This window comes from Mastomys coucha, unplaced genomic scaffold (genome assembly GCF_008632895.1).
Source record: "Mastomys coucha isolate ucsf_1 unplaced genomic scaffold, UCSF_Mcou_1 pScaffold5, whole genome shotgun sequence".
NCBI lineage: Eukaryota > Metazoa > Chordata > Mammalia > Rodentia > Muridae > Mastomys > Mastomys coucha.
Window position 1 is genome coordinate 103,868,022 of NW_022196911.1, and position 18,005 is coordinate 103,886,026.

The following is an 18,005-nucleotide window of genomic DNA, read 5'->3' on the forward strand; positions in this document are numbered from 1 at the left end:
TCCTCTCCTCTCCTCTCCTCTCCTCTTCTCTCCTCTCCCTTCCCTGTCCTTTACATTCCCTCCCCAATCTTTCAGGCATAAACAAATATGAGCTTTGTATTCTTAGTGAATTCTTTATTCTTTCATTACAATGTGTTGATTTCTGAAAAGTGACTGAATCGTAGCAACCAGCATGCATAGCCTTTTACAAAACGTAAGTGTTCACTGGGTATTTCTGTCCTATAAATGTTTCAAGATAAGGTTTATTAGGATGATCTTGAGTGCTGTGGTCATACCTGTGTAACCTTCACTCCCTGTGTAGCTGTGTCCCAAGCCATATGTGGCAAGTTAGGACCTGATTCTGAGGACCTGTCCACTCTAGTCTTGGCTGCTGTTCGGAGTTGTGCGGTCATGGTTCCCTGTGTTGAAGACTCATCGGCTTCTTACACGTTAGCATTGCAGGCTTTGGACGGCATCCTTCGCACAGCTGCAGCTGATGCTCGAGCACTGTGGAGCGGCTGTTTTCTACCATGCTTTATTCCACACACTTGTTCTTTGGTGGAGGGATTTCATGGTTTGCCTGGGACATGTGTTATTGCTATTGGATGATTAGAGCATTTTTGTGTAGGTCAATGTGTACAGCTATTGAGTCTCCTTTTTGTTTGTTTGTTTTTCAGTTCAGCCCAATCCTTCCGTACTTATTGGCAATCCTATTAGAGCATATACTCCTCCGCCCCCTCTTGGACCGCACCCAAACTTGGGGAAATCTCCAAGCCCCGTTCAAAGAATAGATCCTCACACTGGGACTAGTATTCTTTACGTACCTGCTGTCTATGGAGGGAATGTAGTTATGTCGGTGCCTTTACCTGTAAGTGGCTGTTTCAAATACTTTCTTCTAACTAAGTAGCGGCAGTCCCAATGAGTGCTCTGCCATCCTTTGCTTTTCTGTGCTGGGCATCGCACCAAGGGTCCCATGCATGCTCAGCAGTTGCTGCTGAGCCACGCCCACACACTTTTATTTTATTTTTGCCTTTCCAGCATCCATAAAGTGACTCATGCTTTAAGTTTTGAAATGATCAGAGTTGTGTATTATTAAATGTACCTGGTTGGTTTATCAAAGACTATGAAGAAATCTGTGGGTCTCCTGTCTTGATTCAGAAGCCTTTGAAATCTTTTAAGATGTTTTCCTCTGAGGAGAACGGTAGAATTGATGTTTCTGTTTTGTCTTCTGCATTCATTCTCAGTCATGAGCTGTTCCTAAGCAGCAGGCTACTGGGGAGCCAGAGGCCATCAGTTCTCTTGGGTCTGAATTGGTCTCAGGAATCCACACTGTCCGACGTATTAGGGCCACACTACCAAATTCTGAGAAGAGGTTTTTAGAGGGCTTCTGTCTGATTCATAAATCCACTTTTATTTCCTTTTGAAAATGTTTGGTGGTTATTTTTTTTAACTTGTAGAGACATGAATATTTCTAAGTTTAGAAGTTTTAGCCTAGGAAACAATTTATTTGATTTTAGTGAGGTAATTTTAGTGAGAGGTGATCTTGTCAGTGCTTTGGCACTTCTGCCTGTGCCCAGAAAGAGAACTGCTGAAATGCAAGCATTCTCAGCCTGTGGTAGGCCACAGCCTGGCTGCCAAGCAGAGGACTGTCAGAGGCGAGGCGAGCGCCTTAGACGCTTCTGGTTGGACAGCCTGGCACCATGATTCATGGTCCGCTTTAAATAGTCTGTCTTTTAGGATTTCTATTTCATTTTACTCGGTCATAGAAGCTTTTAGGACATAAGATCTCTGAGAGTCTGCATCCAGCAGCTAAAACAGTGACAAGAGCAATTGTCATTGTCATCACTATAATGACCATGCATATCTAGCTCTTCCGCCTCTGTGATTTAAGGTAGAGTTGAGTCAACCAGAAGCATTCACTAAAATAATGAACTGTGTGAGTTTTGCCTGCCGTGAGTGTGGAATGGTTGTCACTCACGTGAGGTTAGAGTAGCCACTCTCTGAGTTGAGAGTCCTTAGTTTCTTCCTTTATCCTTAGACCCAGTCTGTTAAAGTATGGAACTGGAGACTATGACTGGAGAAGATCATCTTCATGATGATCCCTGATGCGCACCTCCATGTGGGGGGGAAAAGACTCAGCAGTATATAGTACTTTGACATCTTGGGGAATAAGTACTAGTTTCTAGTCCTCGTTTTCTTGTAACTCCCCATTTTCCCTAACATGCTAAGGGTTTTGAGAGCCAGGTTTTGTCCAGTAAGGACCTGATAGAAATTCTACCCATTGCTACTATGGAGTGATGAGCATCTAGTTGGGTGGAAGTGTCATCTCTGTGTAGTTGCTTTTGCTAATCTGCAACATTGTATCAGTTTGTGTTCAGAATCATTACTCAGTTCAATTATTTTGTTTCTTGTAATAATTAGGTGCCATGGACAGGGTACCAGGGTAGGTTTGCAGTTGATCCTCGGATCATTACACACCAGGCAGCGATGGCCTACAATATGAACCTGTTACACACACATGGACGAGGGTCACCGATCCCTTATGGTCTTGGACATCACCCACCCGTCAGCCTAGGCCAGCCACAGAATCAGCACACAGAGAAGGATCAACAGGACCAAAATCGAAATGGTAGGTCACAATCCTATTTGAGACCTGTTGTTTCAGCTCTGACGCCAGGCCCTTGAGTTAATCGTGTGTTGTGAGAGGGCTGAGGCACTGATCCTATAAGTTGGTTTGTTTTGCATGTCTGTGGTCATTTGCCCCGGGACCGTCTATAGAGAGCTTTGTTCTCTGTCACTGAGCTGCCTCAAAGCACGTGCTAAAATCAGCTCTTTATCATTGGTATATGCGGCCTGGTACTCCAGCTTTGTCTGCACTGCTATCGGAACAGGAAGTCTGAGCTCCTGCTTCACTCTAACTAAAACCAACCAACCATAAAAACCCAAGAACTAACTAGCGGGTGGAGGTGGGGGTGGGCGGCGGCTTGTGATAGGAGGGCACTCTGGTCAACACCACACCACCAACTTACTGCTGTGTCACTGATTTGGCTTACATTAGGTCTTCATGGCGTCTGGTGATGGGAAGGCACTCTGGTCAACACCACACCACCAACTTACTGCTGTGTCACTGATTTGGCTTACATTAGGTCTTCATGGCGGCTTGTGATGGGAAGGCACTCTGCTTAACACCACACCACCAACTTACTGCTGTGTCACTGATTTGGCTTACATTAGGTCTTTATGGCAGTTTTGGAGGATTGGGAATTTAACAACATTGAGCCTCTGGGTCTATGGACAGAATATGTGTCCCTGGTTTTTTGGGCCTTAACTTCTTTCACCATTTAAAAGGAATTTAAGTGTAAAGTCTTTGACATATGTTCTAGGTAGAAGCTTGAGTGAGATGGTTTTTAGTGTAACTGTCTTCCTTGGTAATATATTCCAGATTCTGATATGTTATTTTTGTATTTTTATTTATTCAATATACCTTGTAATTTCTCTTAAAATTAAAATAGAGTCATGCATTGGTTGGATGGTGCTTGCCTATAATCTCAGCACTGGGAGCTCTGAGGCCAGAGGATTATAAAATCCAAGCTAACCTGGCCTACAGTGTAGTGAGACCCTGTAGTCTCTGTGTTTCGGCTTTAGTAGCTTCTACTGCTTTACTCTTTAGCTTGCCTAGTTTTTCTTACACACTGTTTAATCTTTTGGCCACCTATTGGTTTTTAGCCTTGGGTATCACCGGTCTCATTTCTTGACATGAGTGGTAAGGCAGCTTTGATGTGATGGCTGCTTTACTGAGTTCTAGAGCTGCTGTCCACGTCAGGCCCTTTATCAAACAGGGCTGACTTCTTAGAGAGTAAAGCTTTTCCTACCTGAGAGGTTAGTCTAGTCTACTACAATCAGGTTTTGAAAATCATCATTTTGCTATCTGTGTAATCCATGGCCTACTTAAGCTTACAATGTTTGCAAACTATAATTTAGATTTCTTTTGGAATATCTTTGTTCACCATGTGTTAACTGTTACTGTCACACAGTGTCTGAGATGAGCAATCTCTAAAAAGGAAAGATGTGTTTTGACTCCTAGTTTTGACGGATTCAGTCCATCCTTACTTTGTCCCATTGTTGTGGGCCTGTGGCCGCATAGTAAATTATGGTGGCATGTGTGTTTGTTCAGTTCATGGGTGTAGGGAAACAAAAAGCCAAAAAGAGACAAGCAGGAATCCTAATGTCCACTTCTGCCATCTAGTCTCTGTATCCTAAGGCTTTCTCTTCCCCATAGAACATGGGCTGGAGAATAAGACACTTCACACTTGGGCCTTCGGGGAGCTTTTAGATCCAACTCTCCCTCTCAGGCTAGATTTCGTCAGTAAATTGGTACATTATTTAGATTTTTGTTTAATTACATTTGCATCTGAACAAAGTGTTGAACCTTTGTAAATAGGCAGGAATGCCAAGGCCTTTTATGTGTCTAGTTTTTAAAAAATGAGACTGTAAATTCCTGGAGAGTGGACCATTTTCTTTTTTATTTGCTATTTTCAGGTTGTTTGCCTTGTCATTTTTCATTTATAACTTCTTCCATTTTACAGAGAAACTGCAGCTCTGAGAATGGAGGAGTAAAATGCACACAGTAGGGTCTTCAGAGCAAGTGCACGATGTCTAAACTATTCTGCTCTGCCTAGCGTTGAGTAGTTGCTAGAAATGTCACATTCACTGGAGAAAACTCATGAGGGTTAAAACTATTTTTTTTTCTTAAGGTAAAACTGATACAAATAACCCTGGGCCTGAAATTAATAAGATCCGAACACCAGAGAAAAACCCTACAGAACCCAAACAGGTATGCGGCTCACAAGGGCTGAGAGTGGTTCTGGGGGTGGAGATGGGGGTGGGGAGCGTCTGACTGGCCCCGAGCATCTCCTGCTTCTCTGACTCTCTTATGCACATTCCTTCAGAGCATTTCAGTGGATTTGCCTCCTTCCTCCTCTCCACTGTCTGCTGATATGTTATTTCCTTTGCATGTGTCTATCTCCTCAGATTCTTTCTTTTTTAAGTTTTAAAGATTATTAATTTTATGTGTGTAACTGTTTTGCCTGTATGTATGTGTACCACACATGTGCCTGTGGAGGTTGAATGAAGCCATTAGAGCTCCTGGAACTGGAGTCCCAGATGGTTGTGAGCTACCAGGCGGGTGCTGGGAATTGAGCTTGGGTAACTGCTGAACCATCATGTCTCCAGTTCCCTTCCTCAGATTTTTTTATTTCAGCAATAGACTTGACTTTATAGACTCCTCATGATAAAGACGATGTCTCACTGACAATGACCTTAGACAGGGAAGGACTGTGACAGTGACTTCCTTAGTGCCTGGCCTTGTCCCTCTCTCTGTAGATCTTTCCCTTTGTGTCTGTCAGTTTGTCTGCCTTTCATGCTTTTGTGTTGGGACAGGTTAGAGTGGACTGTGCCAGTGGTTGAATTAGTGGAGCTGGAAGCTTGTGTGTTCTAGTGTCAGCCGGACTTGGCTCCCCACCTTTCTTGTGCAGTACTCAGGTCCTCTGTCCAGGTTCCTCAGTGACTCTTCCCCTGCCTGTTACCTCATGATGTAGAGATGACTGGTGTCACCACCATCATCAATTGATAATGAATCTTACTTTTTATATATCCTTAAGCCTCTTTACTTTGTCATCACAGCCTTAGATGATGTCCTCTGCCGTTTACAGTCTCCCCTGGTCCAGTCACCTCACTAACTCCAGGTTTTCACCCTTCTCTGCTATGCAGACTCGTCTGCCTGTTGATCCTTCGCACTCTGCTTGCCGTGTAGTTATTCTAGCCTAGGAGATTATCAGCAGAGGCTTTCTCCTGGGGCTGCAGCTCAGTGCTAGTGAGTGTTGGTCTAGCACACACAAGACCCTGGTTCAATGCCCAGCACTACAAAAGCTTAGATAGGTAGGTAGGTAGATAGGTAGGTAGATAGGTAGGTAGGTAGATAGATAGATAGGTAGATAGATAGATAGATAGGTAGGTAGGTAGGTAGATAGATAGGTAGGTAGGTAGATAGATAGATATAGGTAGGTAGGTAGATAGATAGATAGATAGGTAGGTAGGTAGGTAGGTAGGTAGGTAGATAGGTAGATAGATAGATAGATAGATAGATAGGTGGATAGATAGGTAGATAGAGATAGGTAGATAGATAAGCATTCTTTGACCTTCCCCCCTAATGCCTTGTCTTTTGTTTCTCCCTACACTGGCACAGGCTAGACTTAGCTCTCTGCACCTCACTGCAGCTGTGAGCTCCATGGACCGTCTCACACAGCTCATAGTTCTGGGGTGTTCAGCATTTGGCTGTTTTACTTCTATTACTTTCTTTCACACAACATTTCTTCTTCATGCAACTCTCTGTTACATGACCTTCTGTCTTAAGACATTCCCATCTCACCTCTCCTCATGACCCAAGTCCTCGAGTTGTGATTTCCCAGAGTTCTGTGTGGTCCCACTTTTCTCTGAGGTCTATGGTCGATGGTCATAAACTAATCTATGTTGTGTCTTTAAGTGCCCACTTCTTGATAAAGACTTTTAATTTAGATTTCATCCTTTGCTGGAGCAGCTGCTCTCTGTTTCCAGTCACAAGTATCCCAGGAGCATCTCTGACTGACAGGTGGAAGGAGGGACTGCAGTGGAAGGGAGCCAGCCAAGGGGTGCTCAGGGAAGCAAACCAATAGTAGGGTCTGAAGCAGCCTTCATCTGTCACCGTCACCCAGCTCCTTCAGGTCACATGCCTCCTAATACTAAGGCACTGAATTAAACAGAGCTTGGAGTATTTTTTTCATGTTTCCTGGGCCCTAAAGCAAAGCATCAGGATATAAAAAAAATGAAACATGGCTATCAGGTAGCTTTGTTAGATTTATAGTAGAAATTTAAAGACACTGTCATGATAGACACTTAACTATCTTGATTCTAATTTTGATAGCAACTCAAACCAGCACCTAGAACCATGCCACCTCCAACTATGTCTGCTACTGCTGCTTCCACTGCAGGGTCCTGACATGCATTTATCTCTCGCAGCCTTCTCAAACACTGATGTTTGGGAGCATCTCTCTGCAGCCTCCCCCAACCCCACCCCCACTTCAAGATCATAGTGTATTGTAGTTATGAGCTTCCTGTGTGTATCAAAGTCACAAGTAATGGGACCAATTAAAAAGCAACTTAGCCATAAACAACTGTGACCTGTAACCATAGCCTCATGTTTGTGGTCAGAGTATGCATATCAGTAGTGTCTTTTCAAGAGAGTTGTGTCCCTTGCTAATGGAGCTTCATCATCCACAAGATTCTGAGTAGTATGAGGAGATGTTTACTTATGAAGAACCTCAGGTGGGTTCTGATGCGTGAACAATGTGTACAGCAACTGCTTAGGGAGTCCAGGACTGACTCAAGGACCTGAGGGTCAACTGCTTAGGGAGTCCAGGACTGACTCAAGGACCTGAGGGTCTAAGTGGTAAGATGGGGGGGTGGCGCTGCTCTTGGTGTGTGATTGGCATTGCAGCTAACTTTGATGCCCTGGTCAGTATTACTAGCTCTGAATCAGGTACCCAGCTCCTCCCCCATTCAGCTCCGTTTTCTTGTGCACCCTGATTAGTTTTACAGACTTTGGTAGAGCAAACACCCTGCAATTCACACTGACCATTTTAGCGCTGAAACTTAGAAGGTGACAACACATAACAGTTGATGGAGTGGTTTAACAGCTGGAAAAGGAAAAGCACCACGTTATACACCGTTTTTGGTTTTTACAGCACATACAGTCAAATTTGCATTTCAAGATAACAATGCTCTTTAACGTCAGACCTTTCTGTGGTGATTCTCTGAAGCTTAATGGGGTCAGACTGGATGTGTGCTCAGTGCTGAGTCAGTCAGTATAATTGATGTCAAGAGTGGGAAACCACCATGGACAGAAGCAAAGTTCTAGCTCTGAACAGAACGTGTATACTCCACATCTGCTATGCAGCTGTTCTCTCAGCCTTGGGTTAAATAGCTCAGTGTGTTAGAGCATCCTTCTCTTCCTAGAGCACCCAGTCCTTTTGGAATGTTCAGCTCCAAAGCCATTGCTTTTCTGAAGCTTTCTTTGCATCTCTTCATCCTGTATCTCACAGGAGCCCTCTTTTCAGTGTCTCGTGTCTGCATAGAACCTCTGCTGGACTCTAGGCCAGGGATTGGCAAACTGTTTTTGGAACGGGCTGGACAAGAACATTAAGATTTCATGTCCATGTTGCTTTTCAATCTTTAGAATCAAGCACAATGCACTTAGTAGGCCCTCCACAAATGTTAAAAGAGAAAGAATTACAAACTATGACAAAGTCAGCTGCTGTTATGGTTCTGCGAAGGTGCCATGGTGCCTGTTTTTCCACTTGAAAGTTGCTAGAGACGTGGTTTTTATTAATGCTGATTTGTTTGAAGTAGATTAGATATATCAAAACATAAAATCAGTGGGAAAGAGCACATTTTATTGATTTATATCTGAAGGAAATTAATGGTTCTCTTTCTAAAGGAAGAAACTGTGAAATTGAAAACAGTGTAGCAGGGATTAGAGTGGCCATTCTAATAAAATGGTAGCAGCTTTTTATTCAGACTCAAATTTAATATGCTGTGCTTCCTGTCATCTTTTTTTAATTTATGAGAATATATGCTCTTATTTGATTGTCAGAAGGTAACTGAGTCTGCACCTACAATTCTCATTCCTACGGAAAGAGCTTGTTATATAACCTTCAAGTGGGGTCTGGTAGGGAAAGGATGAAAAGCCGCCAAGCTGTGGGCTTCTGCACTTAAAAAAATATTTTTTTTTTTGTTTTTTTTTGTTTGTTTGTTTTTGTTTTTGTTTTTGTTTTTTCTCCTCTAGGTTGATTTGGAATCAAATCCACAGAACAGAAGTCCCGAGTCCCGTCCTGGTGTTGTTTACTCTAACACTAAATTTCCTCGAAAAGATAATCTCAACCCAAGACACATAAATCTTCCTCTTCCCGCCCCACACACACAATATGCAATCCCAAGCCGCCATTTTCATCCACTTCCTCAGCTACCCAGGCCGCCATTTCCCATTTCCCAGCCACACACCTTGTTAAATCAGCAGCAGAATAGTTTGCCTGAACAACCAAATCAGATGGCACCCCATCCAAATCAGATGGCACCCCATCCAAATCAGATGGCACCTCAGCCAAATCAGATGACACCCCAGCCAAATCAGGTGACACCCCAGCCAAATCAGGTGGTCCAACAGCAGAGCCAGGCACCTCCACAGGCCCCACAGCCAGCACCTCAACTCTCCCCTGCATTTCAGGCAGGGCCCACCAATGCGTTTTTCAATAATACAGTTGCTCACCGACCACAGTCTCCTGCTGCAGAGGCTGTGGGTCCTGAGCAACAGCCGCCTCCTGGGCTTCCCGACGGCCACAGTCCACTGAGAGCCATCACACAGCCTGGCCCCATCCTGGCATCACCTTTGAACAACTTTGTTGATGAGAGCTCTCCAGGATTGCCAATAGAAGAAGCTTTGGGTAAGTTTGCCTGTCACGATGTCAAGTCTGAAGTGTTCCTGGGGTATTTGCTAAACACGGCATGTCCTATACAGTATTAGTGTAGGCCAAGATTGACTCATGTCTCCAGATAATGCCAGAAAACCCAACCAACTAGTATAATAAAATTTGGTTCAAGTGTTATGTGTACATATTTGTATAATGAGTATCCAGTTGACATCCTTTGCACCATCACAAAGGAGGGACAGGCATCACCAAAGCTGTGGGCTATGGGATATTTACTTTGACCCAACTAAATTGTAGCTATTTCTTTGTCTTTGTGGAGAAAACCTGGATGTAAAAGTCTTTGCAGAAATTAAGTTGAAGCTCTAAATGGGCAAAATTGATCTTTCACACCCGCTTCTGCAGATCGAGTGCATGGAAGTGTAGCTCTGGAGACGCTGAGGCAGCAGCAGGCGCGGCTACAGCAGTGGAGTGAGCACCATGCCTATCTGAGCCAGAGCGGCATCCCGTATTCACACCATCACCATCCTCACCTCCCACATCTTCCCCAGACACCCGTTGGCCTCCACCAGCCACCAGTGAGGGCAGAGTGGAAAGTCGCTGGCAGGGCTGACGACGAAACAGAGACAACATTCTCAAGGTATTCCAGCAGGCCAGGGCCAGCCCTGAGCTCGACCTGCACGCCGTCTACCTCACTGTAGCCCTTTAGCTTCAGATTGGTACATGCTCTCAAGTAACCCTGGTGCAGGCCTTGTTGGCGGTTGCTATAGTTCTCTTAGTTGACTCTAAAATATGGAGAATTTAGAACACATTCTCATTCAAATCTGGGCCTAGATAATCTACAACTTTAGCGTCTGTTATGCAAAAGAAACCATCACCAGGGCTAGGTGTTTTTATTGTTTGTTTACTTAGTAAATAAAAGGATAACGGGGACAGAAGCCAATTTGTAGTTAAAACTTAAAAATTATAAGTTTATTACTTAACATTCTATCCAGTAGGCAGATGTCTACCTTTCTGGAGCTGCAGGTCTTCTCAGGGTTCACGCCTAACTGACTGTATTTGTGGCCAGTGTCGTGTGACCACTATGAATGGCTTCCTCATACTCTCTGAACAACACTCACTGTTACTGTGGCCCTTAAAGTTTTTTTATTTATTTTTGTTTTGTTTTGTTTTAACACTTATCTCTATTTTTAAAGTATTCAATTTTTTATTTTGATTTTTAAAATTTAAATTTCACATGTATGAGTATTTTGCCTGAGTACTGTGTGCATGTCTGGTGCCTGAGGAAGCCAGAAGAAGGCATTGGATCCCCAAGAATTGGAGTTATAGGTGGTTGTGAGGCACCCCATGGGTGCTAAGACCTGAACCTGGGTCCTCTGTAAGAGCACAAGTGTTCTAAGCTGGTGAGCTGTTTCTCCAGCCTCTAACTTACTGGTGTGTGTGCGTGTGTGTGTGTGTGTGTGTGTGTGTGTGTGTGTGTGTGTGTGTATGAATGGGGGTCAGAGAACAGCCTGCAAGGAGTTGGTTGTTCTACAGTATATCTTCCAGAGCTTAACTTGAGTTGTCAAATTTGGTAGCCAGCATCTATATCTGCTGAGCTGGCTCCCTATCTCTTTCCATTTTTATGCTGAAGCAAGAATGGATCTTTTTATGCAAAGGTTAAAAAAAAAAAAGAAGAAAGACAACCAAAGAGCAAAAAATCAAAATTGATGTCTTTCCCGAATGGCTCCAGTTCAGTAACTCTTGAGTGCCAGTTTTGGATTAATTAACGCCAACCCTAATTAGGTCCTATGATTTGGTTTGCTGAAATGACACTCGGGGTTGACTCTGCTCTCCTTAATGTGGTGAGAACTCTCCGTTGCCTTCTCTCATACTCTGTCTCCGTGTAGGTTTCAAGACTTACTCAGAGAGCTGTCCCATCGGGATCAAGGTGACACTGGAGAGCTAGCTGAAATGCCGCCGCCTCAGTCAAGACTTCTGCAGTACAGACAAGTTCAGCCTAGAAGCCCACCAGCAGTCCCGTCTCCCCCTTCCTCTACAGACCACGGTAGCCACTTTGCTAACTTTAATGACAACAGCAGAGACATGGAAGTAGCCAACAGCCCAGCATTCCCACAGCGCCTCCCACCTCAGCTCTTCGGCTCCCCTTTCTCGTTGCCATCTGAACACCTTGCCCCTCCTCCTCTGAAATACCTGGCTCCGGAAGGAGCATGGAATTTTGCTAACTTGCAGCAGAATCATTTAATAGGGCCGGGCTTTCCCTATGGCCTACCTCCATTGCCTCCCAGGCCACCACAGAACCCTTTTATACACATCCAGAACCATCAGCACGCTGTCGGTCAAGAGCCATTTCACCCACTGTCATCTCGCACAGTGTCTGCTTCTTCGCTCCCCAGCCTAGAAGAGGTAAACATTTCAGTACTCTTCTGGCTTGGCATTAGCTGGCCGTGAGCAAACACTGCCTGCCCTGTGTATTGTGTTTACCCACTTGATAAAAGGTGGTTTCACCAGACAGAGTATCTTTAAAAACTAATTTTTTCTGAAAATTATTTTAACACCTATCTTTCTGTGCTAGTTCAGATTTTATATGGGGTATTGTTGAAACAGGAAGTTCTTAAAAGTACTTCCTCACTGTTCCTGGCATGTGTTACATTGGAGGACTATTATATCTGAATACTGTTGGCTTTTCTAATCTCAGGACACGGGCCTTAGTGGCTTAGCTTTTATTAGCTGATCTTACTAACTAGTATGGGTGCTGGTTTTCCTAGTGAGTGGCAGTTCCAAGCACCGGTTCTACCTCTGTCATCCTGAGCTTTTAGTAGAATGTTATTTATGAAGTAGTAGGCACAGAGTCTGACCAGTTTCCAAATACCAGAACATTCAGTCAGTCAACATAAGGCTGGCTGCTAAGGGAGCATCGGTAGATAGATGCAGCTTTTACCACAATACTGTCAGGTACTCATGCCCAGCAGCACTGAGGTGAAGCTTGTAGTGATTTCAAGGGTTAACACTTCCAAGATGGGGCTAGAGAGATGGCTCAGCGTTGAAGAACTCTGGGTACTCTTACAGAGGACCTGGGATCACTTCCCAACACTACATGGTAATTCACAACCTTCTGTAACTCTGGTTCCAAGGGAGCCGATGCTGCTTCTGGATTCTTTGGACATCTGTAGGCAAACCATGCATACACATAACAAAACAAATTTTCCAGTTGTATAATGTGTAGACTGTTATTGTCTAGCTGTTCCCAGTTAGCTTACAGCAACTAAGGGTCAGACTTTGTAAAGGGCATGGTAGATAATTGTTAAGAGATGTTTTTTTAAAACAGGTAAAGTTACACTCTGTTTGTCTGAGACAAAGGTTCCAATATGTGGCCTAAACTGGTCTTGTATTCAAGTCCTCTGATCTTGGCCTCTCACCCTTGGATTGCAGGCACGCACCCCCATACCTGGCAATTGTGGAACGTGAATTAAACATCTTTCTTTGAGACAGGATCTTAGTGTGAGCCCGAGATGGCCTTGAACCAGTTATTGTCCTTCTTGAGCTCTGGGATTACAGGCTTGAGCCGCCACAGCTGGCTAACAGATCTGATATAATCTTCCAATGAGTCGGGCAGGGGGGGGGCGGCGGTGGTGGAGGGCGGGGGGTAGGTCCAAGCAAATCATAGTTCTGTGGGAACGAGGCCTCTTCTACTCCCTGGCAGACAGGCCTTACGTCAAGGCTGCCACAGAGCTGGAGAACAGAGAATATGACCCTTACCACAGAATTTATTGTTTTTAAGAAATTCTCTGGTCTTGACTAAATGTTCTCATAGAAGCTGCATGCTTTTAGTTTCTTAGATCAAAGGGTTGTTTGATGCATTTGACAGCGTTTGTTTTTAAGGAGAAGTACTAAGCCACTTTCCCAGTCCCAGGTTGACACCTCACCTCTCTTGCTGGGTGCACTCCTGACACTGTTGTGAGGACCATGTCCCAGTTCTCACGGGCTTCACAGTTTATACTTTGCAAGTAACACTTCACACTGAATAAATCTACTTTAATCACTGATCTTTTTAAGTGGTTCATGATTTTGGAATTTAAGTTCTTTGTTCTCTGATGCTTTCAGTGTTTGGTCTCTTTGTGTCACTGTGAGTATATAAATAGGTGGCTTCACTTGTCACTGACTTCGTTTGCTTTGCAAAAACACTTGGTCATCTTGCTTCTTACACCAGGTTCGTGAGCGATGACTAAGTTGCAGCAATTGAAGAAATTCTTTGACAGGGAAAACATTATTTTTACCACATTGTAGGTTTTTGACATTTTCAGTGTATTAGGGTAATTTCTGTGTGTTCAAAGTGATTTTGCATGAATCATCTCTCACAATGAATGGCATATGTTCTCACTGTTTATTTCCAACCATTTAAAGCAATTTCTTTAACTTTAACAATTCAAAGAAAGTTGCTTTCTTCCCTACTGTGGATTCTTTTATTGCCAGAAACCTTGGCAGATTAATCTCATGCTATGAAAATGCTTAGCCTAAAAGGTTACCTTGAGTGGAGATTGGTCTTCGTCTCTTCACTAGTTGGAGCCTCACTACTAACTAGACCTAGCGTTCTTGTCAAACAACAGATTCTTCACATAGCATTGCACTGTGCTCCTGTTTCAGTGAAGAGCAAATGCCATCAGCAGAACTCCAGTCTTAGCTCGCCGACTCCGAGGGCTCGAAATGTGATTTTTTTTTTTGGTGCCATTAAAAGTTTTTCCAGGCTGGAGACATGGCTAGTGGTTAAGGGCACTTACTGTTCTTGCAGAGGACCAGGTTCTGTACCCAGCACCCACTGTGGCTCACAACTGCCTAGAACTCCAGCCGCAGAGGACCGAGCACCCTCCTGGCCTCTGCAAGCTCCTGCATGCACATAGAGCACATGTGTTCATGCAGGCTTACACATGTACACAGAATGATTGTTTCTGAAGGCTGATTTTGATATGTGTGAAAATGTTCATTTTGCGTGATGACTGTATGGCCTCAGCTCTGAGGAGGGAGCCACTTTCCAGGGCATCCTGTAGTGAAGTCACTTTCTGGGCTTGGTGCTTGTCTTTGTCCTTTAGTCTCTGTTCTATACCTGAGTGACACTCTCAATTCAGATGAGGCTGAATGCTGTGACAACACTGTGCACCTGGGGGTAGTGTGAAGCCCCTCTTCCACTTCCTGTTTCTATATTATGTGGAAGAGGTAGTGGCCATTTCGAGACTTTCCTACTGTAAGTTTAGAATATCATTGTCAATTCTTTCTATTCCTTATATACTTCTAAAACCTTCTTTAGATTTTTATTTGAAGTATATTAAACTTACACCTTAAATTGGAGGGAATTTTTTCCTGGAAGTACTTTGAGTTGTTCCTTTAGGAAACAGTACGATCTCCCATGTGTTAATTGTTCCCCCTCTCGCCACTCTCTACTGTTCATTATGTGTGTTTCTCTTTAAGATCTCTCGTGCTGTCATTTCTGGTTCCCTGGGATGCTGTCTTGGCCTGTGCTCTGTTCATTGTTAGCAGTGCAAGCCTCTCCCAGTACACCTTCCAGGCTTCTGTCTGGAAAGACAAATCCTCATCCTCCTCAAGTGGCCGGAGATTTGTCAAGTTAAGAACTTCCGTTTACCGAAGACTGGCAGTGCTGACACAGGCACAAAGCTCGCTTTCCATCTCAGATGTGCTTCACTCTGAAATAGTCTGATTAAAGAAATAAATGAAGAAAATGAAAAATCCTCTTCAGATTGTCACTGTACCAGTAAGAACTAGTTTCTGGAGTTTGCAGTGATGGTATTATCATAAAAGCCTCGTTAGAGAATTGAATCCCGGCTAGGGGTGTGGCTGGTGGTCGAGCACTCACTTGGCATGCTTAACACTGCATAGTTTTTGGTTCTTGTGGGGGCGTGTGGCACAGTGGTGCTTCTGGGCTGCTCATTCTGCTCAGTGGTCAGTTAGTCAGTGTTAGAGATGACTATTCCTCTGCCGTGGCCCTGCCTTGGAATACTTCTTGTTTTATTTAGTTCCTGGCTTTTGAACAATTTGCTTATTTTCATTTTTCTCTCAAGCAACTGTGGTTTCGGCACTAGTTAGTTTAGGTTTCACTATGTTCTCTAGCCATGCTTGCTCCTGAGTTCCCCTTTACAGCCAACTGTTATGCCGGAAGGCATTCATGCCTACCAAGGGCTGGGAGATTTCACTTCTTCTCACTGTACATGTCCGTATTGATGGCTTGTGATTTGTATTGTGTAACTAGCTGGAACTATTGTTGTCTTCTTGGCCCAGTAAAGGATGGTGTCTAGTAAACCTCCCAGAACAAGAAGTAGTGATCAACAGATCCTTTAGCTAGACCATTCTTCGTGCCTAGTTGTCAAAGCTAATCACTGAGATGAGTCGTTGGGCTTTAATTAAAGCTCCTGGCACCATAGTGTGAGTTGGGATTCCCACTAGAGCACTTATCTTACCTTGGTGACTGGCCTTGGGAACATAATTATAAATATAGAAGTTTTCATGAGTATGCTAACCTTTACCCCAGTTATTTATTTATATGCATCTGTATGAAAGGATTTGCTAACATTACAGATACGTCTTAGAGTAGCAAGCAAGCTAGGAATTTTACTTAAATTGCCAACTATGTTAATATAAATTTGTACACGAATTTAGTAACTTTCTTATGTATAGTTCATATATTAACTATAGTTCATGTATAGTTCATACATTCATGTTTTTGAAATGTTAGTATTACAGTTTAATATTTATAAGGAAATACTAGCAGTTAAATTTTAAAGTAATGATCATATGTTTGGTGACATAATGATGTCATAGTTCAGCAGGGAGAATTTTTTAAAAATATTTTTATTTTGTGTTTGTGAATGTTGCCTGTGTGTTTGTATGTGCACCATGTGTATGCCTAGTGCCTAAGGAAGCCGGCAAGGGGACTGGTTCCCTGGAACTGGAGTTGTGGTAGTTGTGAGCTGCAGTGTGGATGCTGGTAACTGAACCCTGTTCTCTGGAAGAGCCATGAGTGCTCTTAACCACAGAGCCATTGCTCTGTCCCTGGGAGCACTTATTTTTAACTTCTTGTTTCTGGTTGTCATTATTGAGTATTGGGGATTGAAGCTAGATCTTCATGTGTACTAGACCAAGAGCTGCTTCCTGAGCTATATCCCAGCTGTGTTTTCACTTCAACATAGAGTCTCACTAAGTCATATAGGCCAGCCAGGGGCATGTTGTCCATAGCTAAGGTGGACTTAAACTTTCCATCCTCCTGCCTCAGCCTCATGAATAACTGGGATAACAGACTTGTGCTAACAGACCTGGCAACTCATTCTTTTCCTTATTTTCTTTTTTAATTACAAGCATTTTGTTTATGTGTGTTTGTGTGGGGGTATGGTAGTGGGAGAGAGAATTTAGGTCAGAGGAGAACCTGCTGGAGTCACCCTCTGTGTTGTCAGGCTGGCCAGCAAGCTTTATGCACTGAGCCATCTCAGCAGCTCCTGGGAACTTATTTTTAAAGGAGACTGAGGCACAAAGATGTTGATCCTATCTGGGGTCATTATTAATGAAGTGGAGACTCAGTGCTTGGCAGGAAAGAGGAGGGATCAGGAATTACTACAGCTCTCAGAACGGGATGCTGGGGGAAAGCAAATATTCTTGGGACAAAGAGTTACATTTTTAGCCATCGAAAATTTTCCCTTTTTGTGGGGGTGGAAGGAGTAGTTCTTCCCTTCTGGAAGTCTATCTCATTCTTGCTGCTGAATGTTTGGATTTTTAGATAACCAACTCTGAGTCTTCAAATCTCAGAAATTAACAATAAGCAGTTCATTTCCCAGTACTAAACTGAGTGAAAGTTCTCTGATGCTCTTCTTTTGAAAAGCTGAAAATCTTAATTGTGTCCTTTTGATCCTTCAGAGAGAAAGCACATTGCTCCATGTTGAAGGCTCTTCTGAACTGTTTCATATCCTGCTCAAACTGGCTCTGTCTTCTTGTAAGAGGTGTCTTGACAGTCCAACCATGCACACTAAAGATGAGTAAAGAGGTTGAGACAGCCCAGAGTGCCACACAGCAATGCAGACAGACTTCTCTTAGCTCGCGTGTTGTCTTGGTTTTAGTGTCTCCCCCGTGACTCACTGTTTGGGTGTAGGAACACTGTGGGTACACTCCCAGGTGTCCTTTCCTGAGAGGGGCTTCTCTTTATGTGGAGCCAAGCTGATGAGTGCTCGGGTCGGAGAGGCACAGTGGTGTATCTCCCTGACCTTCCTGCAGGTCATGGAGAAACACCAGGTCTCAGACCCTCAGCACTCAGCCACCTGACGTTATCCCATCTTTGGTACTCTCCATCCTGTCCTTTCCTGACGTCATCTCGTCTTTGGTACTCTCCATCCTGTCCTTTCCTGACGTCATCTCGTCTTTGGTACTCTCCATCCTGTCCTTTCCTGGTGTCATCTCGTCTTTGGTACTCTCCATCCTGTCCTTTCCTGACGTCATCTCACCTTTGGTACTCTCCAT

At 43.8% G+C, this 18,005-nt stretch overlaps 1 protein-coding gene across 8 annotated transcripts in view; it reads left to right on the forward strand.

The window, feature by feature from the left end:
* Positions 1-18,005, forward strand: part of Helz (helicase with zinc finger) — a 169,527-nt gene that overhangs the window by 137,783 nt on the left and 13,739 nt on the right. For all 8 annotated transcript variants that reach the window (XM_031353638.1, XM_031353640.1, XM_031353639.1 and 5 more), the window contains 6 exons: positions 657-847; positions 2,401-2,608; positions 4,734-4,813; positions 8,858-9,512; positions 9,900-10,134; positions 11,384-11,900. In XM_031353638.1, coding sequence (XP_031209498.1) covers positions 657-847; positions 2,401-2,608; positions 4,734-4,813; positions 8,858-9,512; positions 9,900-10,134; positions 11,384-11,900 — 1,886 coding nt within the window. The remainder of the gene's footprint in view (positions 1-656; positions 848-2,400; positions 2,609-4,733; positions 4,814-8,857; positions 9,513-9,899; positions 10,135-11,383; positions 11,901-18,005) is intronic.